The sequence below is a fragment of the Podarcis tiliguerta genome (genome assembly GCF_965153285.1).
Source record: "Podarcis tiliguerta genome assembly, chromosome: 6".
Classification (NCBI taxonomy): domain Eukaryota; kingdom Metazoa; phylum Chordata; class Lepidosauria; order Squamata; family Lacertidae; genus Podarcis; species Podarcis tiliguerta.
In genome coordinates, this window is record NC_139539.1 from 46,164,103 (window position 1) to 46,180,626 (window position 16,524).

At 44.0% G+C, this 16,524-nt stretch overlaps 1 protein-coding gene across 6 annotated transcripts in view; it reads left to right on the top strand.

Moving 5' to 3' along the window:
* Positions 1-16,524, top strand: part of TEAD3 (TEA domain transcription factor 3) — an 89,487-nt gene that overhangs the window by 68,031 nt on the left and 4,932 nt on the right. The window contains exons 3-14 of one of the 6 annotated variants that reach the window (XM_083445816.1): positions 993-1,057; positions 4,907-4,969; positions 5,099-5,161; positions 6,620-6,649; positions 8,171-8,182; positions 8,758-8,895; positions 9,687-9,730; positions 10,798-10,859; positions 12,396-12,529; positions 13,044-13,217; positions 14,648-14,788; positions 15,393-15,545. In XM_083445816.1, the coding sequence (XP_083301942.1) occupies positions 993-1,057; positions 4,907-4,969; positions 5,099-5,161; positions 6,620-6,649; positions 8,171-8,182; positions 8,758-8,895; positions 9,687-9,730; positions 10,798-10,859; positions 12,396-12,529; positions 13,044-13,217; positions 14,648-14,788; positions 15,393-15,545 (1,079 nt within the window). The remainder of the gene's footprint in view (positions 1-992; positions 1,058-4,906; positions 4,970-5,098; positions 5,162-6,619; positions 6,650-8,170; positions 8,183-8,757; positions 8,896-9,686; positions 9,731-10,797; positions 10,860-12,395; positions 12,530-13,043; positions 13,218-14,647; positions 14,789-15,392; positions 15,546-16,524) is intronic. The other 5 variants (XM_083445817.1, XM_083445818.1, XM_083445819.1 and 2 more) reach the window with 5 other exon arrangements.

Genomic DNA, 16,524 nt, shown 5'->3' on the forward strand with positions numbered 1-16,524 from the left:
ATCTTCTAAGTTAGCTGCAAGGGCATTTCAGGAAGCCTCAGCCACCACCATCTGGTCCATTAAAATAAATCTGGCGTGCTTCCCCGCCCCATTCCCCCCCCCTCACCCCCACCATGTTCAGAGGGGAGGGGATGAGGGAAAAAGAGAGCTCCCAGCTGCTCTGACGTTTGAATTTAGATTGGCCACAGCTGGCCTGTAAAATGTGGAGCAAAAGCTCTTCTGCTTCAAATTAGGAGGAGGAGGAGGAGGTGGCGGTTGGGAAGTTCTCTCTTAAAAGGCCAGCACCACTTAAAATATCCCATGGGTTTGGGTGTCCTGTGTAGTGCCGCAAAATGAAACCCAGAACTCTGGGAGGGTTTGTGTGTGTGCGCGCGCTCCATATCATAGCCAATTCCTTGATAGGTCACAATATTTTGATTTATTTCCCATTGGGATCGTGGCCAAAGGACCCTTGTAAGGTTCTGGAGTGAAGCACACGTGTGAGAACTTGGGATTAGGAAAGAAGCGTGCCCGGTTCCCAGCACAGCCCTCAGCAGTGGCCTCTTGGGCCTCTCCCAGCATAGTGGGAGGAAATTCTGTAGCTGACACAATGGGAGCGGTGCCTTCCCTGCTAGGTTTCTGGGTGTCCCGTGTTTGTGCCCTGCTTTCTGTGCTCACGCCATTAAATTTCGTGTTCCTTTGCCATCCACGTGGTGTGCTGTTGTAGGTGCCTTGTTCAGTGTATAAACAGCCAGGGCTGGGGGCGCTGCCTTTCTGGCTAACCTCCTTCATTCGGACAACTGTTGTGTTAGTGCCACCTTCTGGTAAAATGTCATTGAACTAGGCCTCTTGCTCCAGTTATTTTGTGGTTCTTGGTTTCTCAGAGTTAAGAGTTCCAGAAGGTTGTTCTGATTTCTCAGAAGGGACGGCCTTTATTCAGCAGGTAGTCGGAGAAGGAAGGCAAAGCTCCAGCTGTCTCGTCATGTCATTTATATATTCATTTATCCCCTTAGGTCGCAATGAATTGATAGCAAGGTACATCAAGTTACGGACGGGGAAAACAAGGACAAGGAAACAGGTAAAAATGTACCTAGCTCTTGCCCTTTCCTTAAAAATGAAATAAAAAATCAACCTTGCAATAGGATGACTGAAGGAGGAAGTGGCCTCGTGAAATCACCCACGTGTGTGTGTGTCCGTGTGTGTGTGTGTCCGTGTGTGTCCGTGTGTGTGTGTGCCTGTTCCATTGCCATAATTCAGTGTACCACTCAGAAGTGTGATGAGGCATCAGAGCTAGTAGTAAATATGTTGGAGAGGTCTGGGACATCAAAGTTCTTTTTCTGGCTCCAGTCTGTTGGGTACGGTTGAGATCCCTGCTTCAGTTTCTTTTTTTCCTAACATAGGTGATAGTTGCCTTAAAAGTTAGAGAATTAACCTTGGCTTCAATATTTTGGGATCTTTGGTAGGAAGTTACTGAATAAAGCCAAGGGGTGTGTAACGGCAACTGTAACTCGCAGGTGCCTTGATGCATCGCAAGAGCTCTCTCTCTCTTGCAAGCACTCATAATTGGTGAAGGCTTAAAAAAAATGCTCCTTCCAGAATTAGTTGGAGTTATAGGAGCACTGTAACTTCATATTCTCCCACCACAGCAAACTTACTGGCCCTTTTATCGCCCTTCCAAATTCCCTTAAAGGAGTAAATAATCATTTTGTCTCCACCACTTGACTGGGAAGAATCCTGAAGTAGGACCATAGGTAGAGCTTGATAGGAGATGCTGCACAGCATTGGGAGTGGTGAAGGGGAAGATTTTTCTTTCAAAAATTGAAGTTGGCCCCTAGCAACAATTATGCATCCATAATTGTAGCTTCCATCTTTCCAGTTGGCTGTGGGTGCTTTTTGAATCTTCAGGGCAGAAGTGAAAACCACTCGACCTAAGGGCTGCATTGCCCACCCAGGCAGTCAGCAATTTGGTGACAGATCTATTTACTTGATTCTTCTTACCATGCTGTGTTCATGTTCGGGTTGTCCTACATCAAGTTAACTCCACCACCAGCACCATTACTGGTCTTGATGCTGTGTTAGGGGTGGGGCAGAGAGAGTAGGAGAGGAAGAGAGAAGGAATGAGGTGGCAGCAACAATTTTGGTCACAGCCACTGCTGGCATACAGTTCTTAAAAGGTCGGTCAAGAGCAAATGCAGCCCTTGGGCTGAAACACCCTGTATTCCCCATCCTCCATTTGTGCATGATTGCAATTTGACCTGAACACGCCCCCCCCCCAAAAAAGGGGTAGATCACTGCCAGTTTTTTATTCTTGGGAGATCGCAGTCTCTTGGGAGTTGAACGTCCCTGGTCTAAAGTATTTCTTCTTTAACCACAGGACAAAACTTGGCCATAGAATGTGGTTAAGAATGGTAGACCTTAACCATGACTCCAGGTTTGGACAACACTTTTAAGACCTCAAAAGCCTGGAGAGGAGCAAAGTGAATGCGATCCGCTTGCCAGGAGCCAGCATGTTTGCACATTCGCACTAAGCTGTAGTTTGGCTTAGTGTAATGTGCAAACGTAGCTAAAGACTTTGCCTGGAACCTGAAAGAATCCTCATGAAGGCACTCCCTTTTTTTGTAGCAATGGCAGATGTCCCTCTTTTTTGTAATAGTCAACACATTCCTGCTCTGCAATCCATTAAATGGTTGCAGAATTTGTAATCTCAGAATTCATGGAGCAGTTGACAGTGTGTCAGACCAAAGGCTTATCTGTAACATCTTTCCAAAAGGCATGGGAAACACACTCTCGTGTAACTCTAGGACTGCCTCCTGGTGGGACGTACCCTGTATGCTGGCTTGTTCTTAAATACTCAAATGAACAATTGGCACAGAACCAAAGGCATGGCCAAAGAGTTATTCCTTGTATCTTGGCCTCCCCACAAACATGTAAGAGAAGCTCATGGTGCATAGACTTCAATGGTGGGCAAGCGTAGAATTCCTTCTGGAACTCCTAGTTCTCATTAGCTACTTGTAGTGTATTATGTTATCAAATCAAACTTGGAAAGGACCCAAAGACTTGGAAAGGACCCTGAGAGTCATCTAGTCCAACCCCCTGCAATGCAGGAATCTCACCACTCAGTCCCCCATCCAGTTTGATACCATACCAGATCTTGCTTAGCTTAGCAAATGTGCTAGCAGTTTGATTGCTGCACCACTTTGTATGGTATGTTAATGAAAGTCATTGATGGGAGAGCTGAAACCTTCTAAAATCCATCAATTAAGATATCACCAGCTCCCCTTTATTTGTTTCTGGATTGTTCCCTGCATTAGGGCAAAGTTGGAAATATCAGGTCCATGTCTTTGCTGATTTTACCAGGCAGTAGTTATGATTGGATGGAAGCGGATCTTACGGAATTAAACTTAGAGGTGCTATGCATTATATGTATCTATTATACAGTCATTCTTGCCTCTGCTACAAGGTCTGCAGTCCTAACACTTTCTAGGGAAGCCTTTGCCAACTCAGTGCCCTCCAGATGTTTTGGACTAAAACTCCTGGCAGCCCTAGCCAGTAGCCCAAAATATCTGGATGACACAAGGTTTGTGAAGGCTGCCCTTAGCTCAGACTTGCTAGTAGCACACTCTAAGAAATGTTTTTGCAAATGAGAGTTGTCCTTTTCAATGGCAAAGCATGGCTAGCCTCCATTATGAAAGAAAGTAGACTTAACTTGTCTTTTTCCTATTGTTTGACTCACTGCATGTGCCTAGTAATGCTAAATCATTGGAGCAGTGCTCTGATATAAAACTAAATCCATCCAAAGGCAATTAAAGTAGACAACAGCCTACACAGCAAGGAAACACCAGTCTCCATTGGTTGTCTCTAACATAGACAAATAGTTGGTGTAGTCTTGGGTCTTCTCATATAGTCTTCAGATTTGTCAAATCTCCTTTCTGTGGATCATATGCAAGATTCTGATTTATATTTTGGTAACAAAGAGCTTTGTCTAGTTGTTCCTTTGAATATTATTTCTGGAGTCAGGTTTAAACCCAAAAGATATTGGGTTTCTACCCAAAATGTTCATACAGCTCTCAGAGCCATGGTCACATGTCCAATAGACAATTTCTGCTCTCATAGCCTTGGATGCAGAAAAACACTTAATTTAGTATTGCTTAATCTAGCGGCAATACTGAGGTTAATTTCAAGCTTGTTTGAGTCCCTTGATGTTTAACATCTTCTAAGGCAGGAGAAGATAAGATTAATCTTCTGTGAAAAGCTGTTGGTGATTATAATTCCACTCTAACACTTACTTACTTCTGTCTTGCTCTCTGAATGAAGAGCTGAAAAATATTTAAGAACCAAGGGACTGTGCACTTAGGTTTTTGAGACCCAGATTGGAAACTGTTTTCAATGCTTGATTGTGTATCAATTCAATTAGGAGAACTGAAGAAGTGCATCTGGATTTACATGGCTATGGAGAGGAGTCATGTGGGTACAGATCTGGATCAGCAAAACATTTTGTTGGGAATGGCTTATAGACTGAAGCATGAGTGGTTCCTAAAAGCATGATGATCAGTAGTGCATATAATTCTCATGAGAGTGAGCTACACTTACACTATTCAATGCTATTTGCAAAGGATAAAATCCCCAAATATAGCACACTATGCTCAAGTCCATGGCATTCAGTGGGTCTGTAGCAATTTCCTCCCATTGAGAGGTTAGCCATATCATTACAGTCTGTATTACCTGCCATTCATCCTGAGTACAGATCCTTCTCCTCTGGAACCTCACATGGCTTCAGAGCATTGTTTGACTGTGTGTTGTGTGTGTGTGCGTGTGAGCGTGTGTGTCCAACCTAGGTGCTTGAAGCACTCTTGTCACGCAAAACAATTTGGGATCATGTCTTCATTCTGTTTGTGTTTTCCTTTTTGAATGACTTGGCGGGGCGTAGGTGTCCAGCCACATACAGGTTCTAGCTCGGAAGAAGGTGCGAGAGTACCAGGTTGGCATTAAGGTACGTTGGAGACCCTGCCCATGCGTCCGTGGTGTGTGAGCATGGGCAGCCCCCTCTCCTTCCTCTCCTTTCCTCTGGTTGACGGCTCTGCTGTTTTTCCCCCCTCTCCTTCTGCTTTTCTCTCTGCAGGTCTCTAGCCACTTGCAGGTTCTAGCCAGACGGAAATCTCGTGAGATTCAGTCGAAGCTGAAGGTACGCGCTTCCCCGGCTTTCCCACCTTTTGAGCCTTGGCCATGCTGGCAACTAACATGCTGCGCTCTGTGGTTGCCACTCTTTCCCCCCTGCTTGTTGTGTCTTTGCTCCCCTCCCTTTGTTCCTGGGACCTGATAATTTTCAGAATGCAGCTGAGGTGAGAGAGAGAATCGGAAGGAAAAAGCAATAGAGCACTTCTGCGTGGCAGGATCTGGCAAGGACAAGCCACCTCTAAACAGTCCAGTAAAGCTGTCCCTTGTCAGCTTGGAGAGTGCATTTCCAGTCACATCTGGAGCCTTCAGGTGGTGACATAGCAAGGAGAACTTCTAGAGTTCTCCACAGTCCACCTGCCATCTTTGGTATATCCATGTAAGTGCTCCACTGTTGTTACAGGAGCTGGAACCTTGCCTAAATCAGGGAAGCCGAGTAGGATCCATGGCGGCTCATGAAATGTGCAGTCGTGGTATTAAGCAGCCACTTCTGCTGAGCAACAACTGAGTGGAAGGGTCCCTCCCAGTAGAGGCATAGGACAGAACACCCTTCTCCTTCTGTTTCCATTCAACAGAAGAAGCCATTTCCTTCTGCTGTGCTACTTCACTGTCTACCACTCTGTAGCATTAAGGTTTTCTAGGTAGCGTTGGAGCTCTGGAGCAGGTTTCTGTTTTTTTAAAATGTTTTTCAAATAAGTGTTACTGCTGTTCAATGATGCATCAAGCAGGGTTGACCATTAAAGTAGCAGACCAACGCTGCAATGAAACAAAACCAAAACACATTCCCCCACCCCACCCCAAAGCAGAAGGGCCAGACTTTTGAAAAGCATTCTGTACTGGATGAGGATGGGGAAGTATACAGGGGGGAACCCCCAAAGTTTTGTATGATGGATTTATGCAGCTGAGGCTCATATAGCAGGCATAGGAATTTGTGCAATCAGTGTCTCTGTCATACCTCCAGTCTATATGGCCAACAATATTTAATACCTGGGAGGATATTTGGCTAAATTGGCCAGTGCAATGGTACAAGGCGATTAGGATGGAGATGCACAGAACCAGAAATGAGTGTCTTCCATCATAGGCCTGCTCTTGCAGATTAGGATGCTTGGACCAAGAACATGGGACCAGGAGCCAAGGAAGTTGAGCAGGGATAAAACTGGAGAGCTTTTATCCTGTGATTGCCTTTCTTTCTGTGGTTGGCTTTTCTTTTCTTCTTTCTTCTGTAACTGGAGATTGGCTAACCTTTCCTATTACCCTTTCCTCTGTGTGTTCTGTGTATTGTGATTTGGGTTTTTGAGGGGGGAGGGGGTCTTAATGAAGGGTTAGTGGTTGAAGGGTATTTTGAACTGATTCTGGTTCTCTGTCTATTCTTGTGGTTTGGCCTATGCATCGGAAAGTACCTAGAAATTCCAATCTTTTCAGCTGTTCAAATTTATTTAGTCCAAAATACTCTCCCTTCCTTTTCTAGAGTCCACAAAGCAGGAGCTGCCATTACCAGGTTGGGAAAACTCATAAATAGTGTGTCGTCCCTCCCACCATGCCCTCATTCCTCTACCCCAAACTAAGAAAATAATTGGCTGGTTTATAAGAAGATTAATTGTGTGCATAAAGTGGCCCACACCCAAAATTCAGTTAATAATAAAAACTCTCACAGTTGAAGAACAGCATGGAATGGAGGAAAATATCTTTTTTAAAGGATCTGTCCTGGTAGTCAGTAGCACACATTATATGATGACCAGATGTAACTGTAGAACACTTTTACAAAATATCTTAATTCTAGTCAATAGCATGTCTTCCACAAAAGACAGACAATACATTGCCTGAGAGTTAGGGCTGGCATGCTAGTCAACTGATGCTTGTTAGATTATGGCAAGATTTCGTCAAATATTCAAAGAATGCCCATGGCAGTGTTGTTGAGTTTTTAAAAATTATTATATCGTTATGGTCTCATTTGTTAAGTAGGGGAGGAATGAATGTATCTTGCCCCTAAGCCTACTGCTGACAGGGACAAACCTAGAAGCACATCAAAGCTTTTAATTTAAGGCATATCTGAACAGAAATGCAAGCAGTCATCAGTGGTATTGCCTAGTAAGTAAAGTATCCGACTAGGACGAGGGAGTTCTCAGAAAATAGATTTCCCAACTCTGTTCTTGCAGTACTGTTGTTGCAAACCTATTTGAGAGGAGCTTTTAAGTGCATGCCCATAAGTTCTGCCCTGTATCGCTAAACCACTCTACCTCCAACCAGTGTGGTTTTGTGTTCTGCAATGCCAGAAGACTGGGCAAATCAGTAGTATGCAGGTCCAGTTTACCACCTTGAGTCTTTAAAGAGAGAGCCAAAGGTAAACTGAGAAAACTGCAAAAGATCTATTGGCCCATTTATCTACATCCAGGCTTAGGACTCTGCAAATTAGCCCCTCACAAATATCGAAGAATCATTTAACTCCCTAGGTACTTTTTACTCCCCTTGCACTACTCTTGAGAGTTATGTGCACGCAACTCAAGAAGCCTAAGCTTGTCCACATACAACAACACACTGTTTATTTTGTATAGCTCTGCAGGCAGGAGAGTGCAGTGACCAGATCTAGTGCATTGTTTGCGCTAGTAACTCTGCAGTCTGTAAAAGAATGTTGCTGTCAGTGCCCAGACCGGCATCAGATTGGAGAACGACAGAACAGGGTGGTCTGTTCTCACTTCCTGCACATCTTCCTTGATTTGTAAAGTTGAAGAAGTTACCTATTGAGATAAGCCTCATACCATCCGCTCCTTTCTTCCTCATTCCCGTTGTGCCAAGTGCCCCAGATCATCATGTGGATTCCGTAAAACAGGCTGCATTAGAAAGCAGCCTGGGACAGATGTAATTTGTTTACAAAATGAAGTCTGACATCCTGTGATGCTTTGAAGTCCCATTATTGATACCTGTTATGGATTATGCAGACTCTCCCCCTCCCCGCAGTGCCCATTATGACAGCAGAGGCACTAACCATATTTCTTTTCTTTCCTCCCTCCTCTTCACACAGGCTATGAACTTGGTAAGTGCACTTCAGTCTTGTTTCTGCCCCATTAAGTGTTCTCTACTTGGTGATTGTCTTTATCCTTATGCTGAGTGTTTAATTTTGTTGTATGCTGTGTGCTGCCTTGGTATCTATACTGGTGAAGGAGGGACCGTACAGCTTTTAAGTAAATAAATCCCCATGAATAGTATTAGAGAGTGCAGATGAGGTGCAGGGGGTGCTGGAAGAGCAAAATTAATAGCTGAGATGAGCATCTTTTGGAGACTTTGGACACAAAACTGGCTAAACACCAGCCCCTTAAATGGATGTTTGTGTTCTCCTCCTTTGATCTACAGACATGTTGCACTGCTCTAAAGGATTTATTATCTATGACTAGTAAGATCCCTGGAAAAATGAGCTGGGGGGGGGGAGCGGAAGTGGCATAAAACAGCTTGCTTGAATGGTTCACTGCTAGTATGTTTTGATAAGTCTGAATGCAGCTAACACATCTGTAAAGTGGCTCACTGTCCCCCATTAATTTGTCTTTAGTGGGCCTTCAAGGCCAGTGTTAGTAACTCTCCCTTCTGCTTCTCCTCTTCTGTCCTGTTTTCAAGGATCAGGTCTCAAAGGACAAGGCTCTGCAGAGTATGGCTTCCATGTCGTCGGCACAGATCGTATCTGCCAGTGTCCTGCAGAACAAGCTCAGCCCCCCTCCTCCACTCCCTCAGGCTGTCTTCTCTGCTGCTCCCAGGGTAAGGGATGTTCCAACACTTTTCCTGCCTAGTTAGGAAGGTCAGGCCCAGAAGGACAGCATGGAGTCGATACTTCTGCAAGACAGCTGCTTCTCTTATAAGGCTGGGTGACTAACGCAGAGATGGTTCCAGAGAGGATATTTATTTATTTACTTATCTGTTGTTGTGTTCCTGACCCAATAGGCTTAGTTTAAATCAGACATCATAACCGTAATTTACGTATTCCACACCCAACATCCATGTCTCCCTAATTTTCATTTTTGCCCAGTTTACTTAAAAAAAAAGAAAAAGAAAACCTAACTCATGCTCTTCCTCCCAACACCTTTCACTGTCACATATGGGAATGGTTCTCCAGTTGTTGTTAAAACTCCTTTGAGACTCAGCTGGCATGGCCAACGGTCAAAGAAGATGGGAGTTGTAATCCAATAACATCTGGAAAAACCATAGGTTCTCCATCCCAGCCCTAATTCTTCTTATCTGCACGTGCCATCAGCACCACCACCAAAGAGTAGCATATCTGACCCACCCTTTCCCCTTGGTGGCTCACAAGAGAGTGGAGGACATGTACTGACTTGGTGTGAAACTCCTAGCTGTAGTCTTGACTCTCCTCAGCTGTGTCGTGGTATTTCCACACTATTCTAAAAAACTGACTAGCCGTTGCCATTCTGTAACAATAAACAACTTAAACAAGCCTTTAACAACTTTGATGAACCTGAGCAACTGTAGCTGTGAAGTCAGATGGTAGGAATATGCATGACAATGTTTTCTGTGTTCATTTTTTGTTTCCTCAGTTTTGGAGTGGGCCTATCCCAGGACAGTCTGGACCTTCTCAGGAGTAAGTGAAAAGCAATTGTTACGTTTGGTGGAGAATTAAAAGGCTTAGCAGTTAGAGGACGGTACTTGCATAGCATTTCTGAATTGTTCCACAGAAATAGATGCCACATTGTGCAATCTTTCTCTCTCTCTCTCTCTCTCTCTCTCTCTCTCACACACACACACACACACACACATACACACACACAACTTGATCGCTTATGCTTCCATTTCTAAACTGCTATGTTCATATTCTTCCAAAGGGTCATCTCAGGTATGCATAATTGCATGTGGGACTTGCTCCAATTCAAGTCTCATGTAGGGAAATCATTTATTTGAAAGCTCCTCCATATAGGGCCACACTGGGGGGAAAATCAGAAAGAGAGTTAAGATCAAGACTTCTTTATCTGATGTGGTAGATTTTTTACATTACACACAATATTCATCGGGGTGGGGGGCATGTCGGTGTTTCAAATAAACAATTCCTCGACTGCATATTGTCAGGGTTTGAAGGATTATCCCAGCTGGTATCTTGAGATTCGAGGGATTGAACCTGGTACCTTCTGCATGCGAAACATGTACACAAATGGCCCTTCCTTTATTTCGCTAAGTCAGCATCTCCAGTGGGGATGCTTCACTGTTCATGTAGCCATAATAAAATGCACTAGAAACTGCAGTCCCATAAACCCTCTTAAAGTAATTACTTTGGGTATCCAGAACCTCCTAAATATATTTGTTATTCTTCATAGGAAACCGCATAGCAGTTTACAAAATCTAGTTGTGTATAAATTTTATGAAATAATTATAAATAAAATATTTTTATTTTAAAATAAAAATGAATAATATAGTGGAATGTTTGTTGGTCAGGTTCCTAAAGGTTGGTTACATTAGGCCTGCAGATAGTGGGGAAGGCAAATGAGGGGGAGCCCTGTAATGGCTGGTGGCTGTATGTATATGAGAGGCCACCATAGAGTTACCTTGATGATTTCTGCAAGACATCTGCCCTTGGAGTAACTTAGGGTGTACGCATATAACAGGAACATTAACAATTTGACATACTAACATACTTAACACTATTTTGTTTTTCAGCATTAAACCTTTTGCACAACCAGCCTACCCCATCCAGCCACCCATGCCTCCATCACTAGCCAGTAAGTGATTTTGTTTCTCCAACTAACTGGTGCTCTGCCTCATAATGTTTTCTTGGCTCCCCTGTCACCACCAGCACCCAGGCCTGTTTATTCATACAGACAGTTCTAGCTGTTTCCTCAGGACCTCACTGAGAGCTTGAACATTTTTCTTGGCTCAGCCATGATGGTGAATCTCTTTGATTTCATTCATAGAAACTGAATGCCTTATTGTCTGTTCCAAAAGGTTGGTTCCTTCCATCCTCCCATTAGCAGTGATGGTACCTGTATGTTCTCCCCACCCTCATAGAGCTTTCAGGGTGCAATTTAGATTGGGGGAAAACAGTGCAGTGGAGAGGGCTAACCATTTCTCCCTTGCCTGTTGCTGGCCTCATTCAGCCCCCTTCCATGCCACTTGCTAAGCTTTTCAAAAAGAAAAGAGGATGATCTACTCATGGGTTTTCCATCATCTCCCTCTTTGAGTGAGAGGGATTCTACCTTCACATTTGCCTAGGATGTTTCTGTATGATGGAAATGAAAGCAGAGTTATCATGGACTGCCTTGTCTTCCCAACCATGGTCACATTTTGCTTGCAAGGAAATACGGCAAAAGCACTGAAATGAAATATAAATAAATGCCTCTTTTTACACCTTAGCTGCTTCCAATTTTTAAAATTTGACACAGTAAATGATGTTTTGCAGTTAATTATTTGAGCAAAGCTTTTTATATTTTAACTAGCCTCTATGCTGCCCTTTGATCTCTTCATATTACCCACAGAATGTCATCTGTGAGATGGATTGTGTAGATGGAAGACAGTTTTTGTAGCAGGAAATGATGCAGTCAATCAGGAAGCCCATCTGTCCTGTCCAATGATCTTCTTGATGCTCTAAAGTAGAGCTTTCTAAACTCTGTGTCGCGACATGTTACTGTGTCCACTGCAGTGTGTAGGTGTGTTGCGCGAATGCCCCCCACCCTCCTCCTGGGGCTGGAGAGGGGTTGGTTTAACTTCCGGTTTGCTAGTAAAACCGAATTACTGTGTCATGAAATGATGCATGTCAAAAAACTGTGTCACCAACATGAAAAGTTTGGAAAGCTCTCCTGTAAAGACACCTCCATGGTAGTAGAAGGGTAGCTTCTTGGATTGCTGTAGTACTTGGGAGTTTTAAATTGTATTTTATCTAGGGAGTATAGTCTGCTTCATTCCTCGTTGCTTCATCTGGAGTTTAAGAGATTACAACTTTTTTGTTTACAAACAGTCTTGCTTAACGTTCAGGGGAAATTAATCCATTTCAGGTCCTCCATCTTCTAAATGCATGGGCATCCCAGAGCTATTACAAATATGAAATGCTTAAAAATGAAATTTGAATCATTACAATTTCAGAGAGTCCTGTTGCATTAGAACCGCCATCTGGGCAATGAGGAAGGAAATAGTCCTTGGGTTCTTGGAAGGATGGGCAACTAGGCTAGATGGGGGAGCATTAAAGGGTTGTCCTCATCTCTGCAGCTGAAACCTCCTCCTGCAGTGCTCAAGAATGTGGCAACACTTTCTTTTTTTTCCAGGCTACGAGCCCCTGGCTCCTCTCCCACCTGCTGCCTCGGCTGTGCCAGTCTGGCAGGACCGCACCATTGCCTCCACCAAACTGCGGCTCCTTGAGTATTCAGCGTTTATGGAAGTGCAGCGTGACCCTGAAACGGTAACTCTTAGGGGGGAAATGTTTGGCGCTGCAGGAGCTGATGGCAATGGTGTTTTTCAGCTCTTACAGTGCATTGGGGCTCTGCAGAAAACTGCCCTCTTTTCTAACCTACATAAAGCCTGGCATTCACTTACCAGCCCCAAGTAATAAATGCTGCCAGAGACTCAAGCTCTGGTCTCCCTGTGCTGTTTTGTGTAATGTAGACACATATCACATTGGCTGTATTTTTACAGCCCTTTTGTCTAGGTTGGAGTCGCCAGTGGCATGCAGCTTCCATCAACTCTGGTTATTACCCATGCTGGCCTGAGCTGTTGGAAGTTGGAGCTCAACAACATCTGGAGATGTTGGCTGCTCCTGTTCTGGATTGTGGTAGCTGGCAATAAGGCAGCTGAGTTTTGAATTTTGCGGCGTCAGTAGGAGTATCTGATTCCCTTTGTCATGGCTGAATCTTTGTAGTGGAGAACACTACCTTCCGCTCCCACATTTTTTGCCGTTTGTGTTTCCCACCCTACAGTATAGCAAGCACCTCTTTGTGCACATTGGACAGACGAACCCCTCGTACAGCGACCCACTGCTGGAGGCAGTGGACATCCGCCAGATCTATGACAAGTTCCCTGAGAAGAAAGGTGGCCTGAAGGAGCTCTATGAGAGGGGGCCCCAGAACTCCTTTTTCCTGGTCAAGTTCTGGGTAAGAATCATGCAGCCCAAAGCCGAACAATGCTTCTGAAAAAGCCATTATTGGGCACTTCTTCATCGGACAAGGCGGCTAAGGAAATTAGACCAGAGGACCATGGTTACATTATTCTCCTCTATGAATGTGGATGATGTTTGGACAATGGGAGGGGGAATGCTTTCGTGGCCTCAGATTCTCCACACAGCAGTGAGCAGTCACATGTTTGATGTGGTTTTGCCTGGCTTTATATGCTAAGCAGGCTTGACCCAGGCATCTTGGTAGAAGAGCCTAAGGGATATTAAAAATGAAATGAAATTCTGAAGGGGTCTGGGGGAAAGGGTTCTTCCTTTAGAAAAAGAGCTGCATTCAATAGCATGTTTTGAGGTCTAAGCAATACCATGGGATTTTTCTCTCACAAATGTTCATGGAATCATAGACTCTTTAGAGTTGGAAGGGATCCCCAAGGGGCATCTAGTCCAACCCCCTGCAGGAATCTCAGCTAAAGAAAGGCAGATGGCCCTCCAACCTCTACTTAGAAAGCTCCAAGGAAGGAGAGTCCACCATCTCTCGTGGGAGTCTGTTCCACTGCCGAACAGCTCCTACTGTCAGAATGTTTTTTCAAATGTTTAGTCGGAATCTCCTTTCTTGTAACTTGAAGCCATTGGTTCAAGTCCTACCCTCCAGAGCAGGAGAAAACAAGCATGTTCCCTCTTCCATTTGACAGCCCTTAAGATATTTGAAGATGGCTATCATATCTCCTCCCAGTCTCCTCTTTTCCAGGCTAAACATACCCAGCTTCTCATAAGGCTTAGTTTCCAGATCCTTTATCATCTTGGTTGCCCTCCTCTGAACACATTCAGGCTCCCACAGCACATACTGCAAGACCAGCTGGTGTTTTATATTGACTTTGCTCTATCATCTGAATCTGAATTTTTTAATGCCACTCTGTGGCATTCAGCCTGGTTTGAGCCTCCTTTGGACCTGTGACTTAATATTGCCTAACAGCTGTCACTCTCCCCTGCCGCCAAATCTTAAAAGCTGTTGTCGTCCCACACTAAGCATTTTCAGTTCATCTTCTCAACCCTTAGCTAAAAATACATGAGCCGATGTGGTCCAGCTTGAAATGTTTGTGAGACTTCATTTCAAATTCCATCTCACCTCTGGACTTGGGGCGAGTCACCTCCATTCTCCATCTGCAAAATGGACATAACAGCAAAGAGTGGCAGTGAGGCTGAATGAGATAAGGGTTAGAAAGCAGCTTGCTATTTTTAAATAACTTATGTCAATAATTAGCAATATCACCATGAATACACTTCTCTGTTGGCATCTTCGCTCCCCTCAGTGAATGCATCCCGGAACTCTTGGGTCGGAGACCTCCACGTCCCAAGCCGAAAGCCACAATCCGTACTTGATTTATAACACCTCCTTCCTTGCATTTGCTCTAGGCGGATCTGAACAGCACCATTCAGGATGGTCCTGGTGCTTTTTATGGCGTAAGCAGTCAGTATAGCAGTGCAGAAAACATGACCATCACAGTCTCCACTAAAGTGTGCTCCTTCGGAAAGCAAGTCGTCGAGAAGGTGGAGGTGAGTCCTGCGCTTCCTTTGGTTGTGGTACCAGCAGGAAGGGAATGTTGCAGAGTGGGTGAAGAGCATAGCAGTTAATGTGGGACTGGAAGTTAAGTTCTTGGGAAGAACGTACAGCCCAAGGAGAAAGTGCTTTGAGACACTTTAAGTGCTAACAGTACATGTGTAATAAGTAGCAATGCATGTGTTATCAGAATGTCAGCATAGTCCTCTCTTCCTTTCCCCCTGCTGCTTAATTAAGGATAATTAGGGTGTGCCACCTCCGCAGTTCTCCTACACCAAGCTTGAATGCCATTCGATACACAATAATAAATAAATTAACAAATCTCTCTCATATTATTGCACCTTCAGTGACTTCTTTGTTAGGGTCTACAGTGGTACCTCGGGTTACATATGCTTCAGGTTACAGACTCCGCTAACCCAGAAATAGTGCTTCAGGTTAAGAACTTTGCTTCAGGATGAGAACAGAAATCATGCAGCAGCAGCAGGAGGCCCATTAGCTAAAGTGGTGCTTCAGGTCAAGAACAGTTTCAGGTTAAGAACAGACCTCTGGAACAAATTAAATTCTTAACCACTGTATACCTTATCGATGCTTTTTCTGCAGACGGAATTTGCCCGGATGGAGAACGGACGGTGTGTGTACCGAATCCATCGGTCCCCCATGTGCGAGTATATGATCAACTTTATCCATAAACTGAAACACCTCCCAGAAAAATACATGATGAACAGCGTCCTGGAGAATTTCACCATCCTGCAGGTAAATGACATTTTCCTTCCATCCTGAATCCTTTCCAGCTGGTGCAAGGAGTAACTTCTCCTTCTGGATGTTCATAGTAGGCTTTTCATGGCTGAAGAAACCAACTGGATAGTTTCAGATTTGGTCATACTTGGAGTAAAAACCCATTGAAATAAATTGTACAAGTTAGGTCAATGGTTTCAATGAGTTTACCCGTAAGTATGACTAAATCTGGGCCTGTAGCAGCAAAAGCAGACCCCTTCATCTGCCCCACTTGTAATAAAGCCTCTCTCCCCCCTACAGCCACAAGCAGGTGCTGTATCTCTCCAATGGTTTGACTTTAGGCACACTCTTCCATTGTCCCCCAAGACAGATGGGTGCCAATAACAAGGATCCGACCAAAATAACAATTGCATTCCTTTCCTCCTGTTGTTTTGTATTCTACCTTTCAATGTCATGCTCATCATCTGCTTTCAAGAAGGCAATGGTTTGTCATGAAGACATTTCTTATGAGGAAAATATTTTGTTCAGCACATGTGAGATTCTTTGGCAAGGACAAGCTCATGTAGTCTGTTCCTCATTTAAAGTGCTATCCTGCCATCCATTATATGTGTTGGCTCAGTTGAGTAACTTGCTGCAGTCCTTAATCCCCACTTCAAAATATTTTTATTTGATCAGATGGGCATTTGTCTCATCCTTGCAAGTAGAGAGGAGGTTAATTTTACCAGTGTCTTAGATTCATTCTCAGGTGCAGAAGAGTGGTAACGTTATCTTCACCGCTTCGCAGGTTATAGGCAATCCGTTAAAAGTTACCACTTAAATCTTAAATCACTCCTGTCTTTAGAATTGTGGCTTTGATTTTTGAGATTTTGTAATTCATCAAATAAGTCCTACTGAAATCAAGTGGATAGATGGTAAAAGTAAAGAAGATCGAAATAATATTTTGTACTTGGGTGCAGATAACTCCATCTGTATTATGCTTGTTGTTTGTGATGTGTAT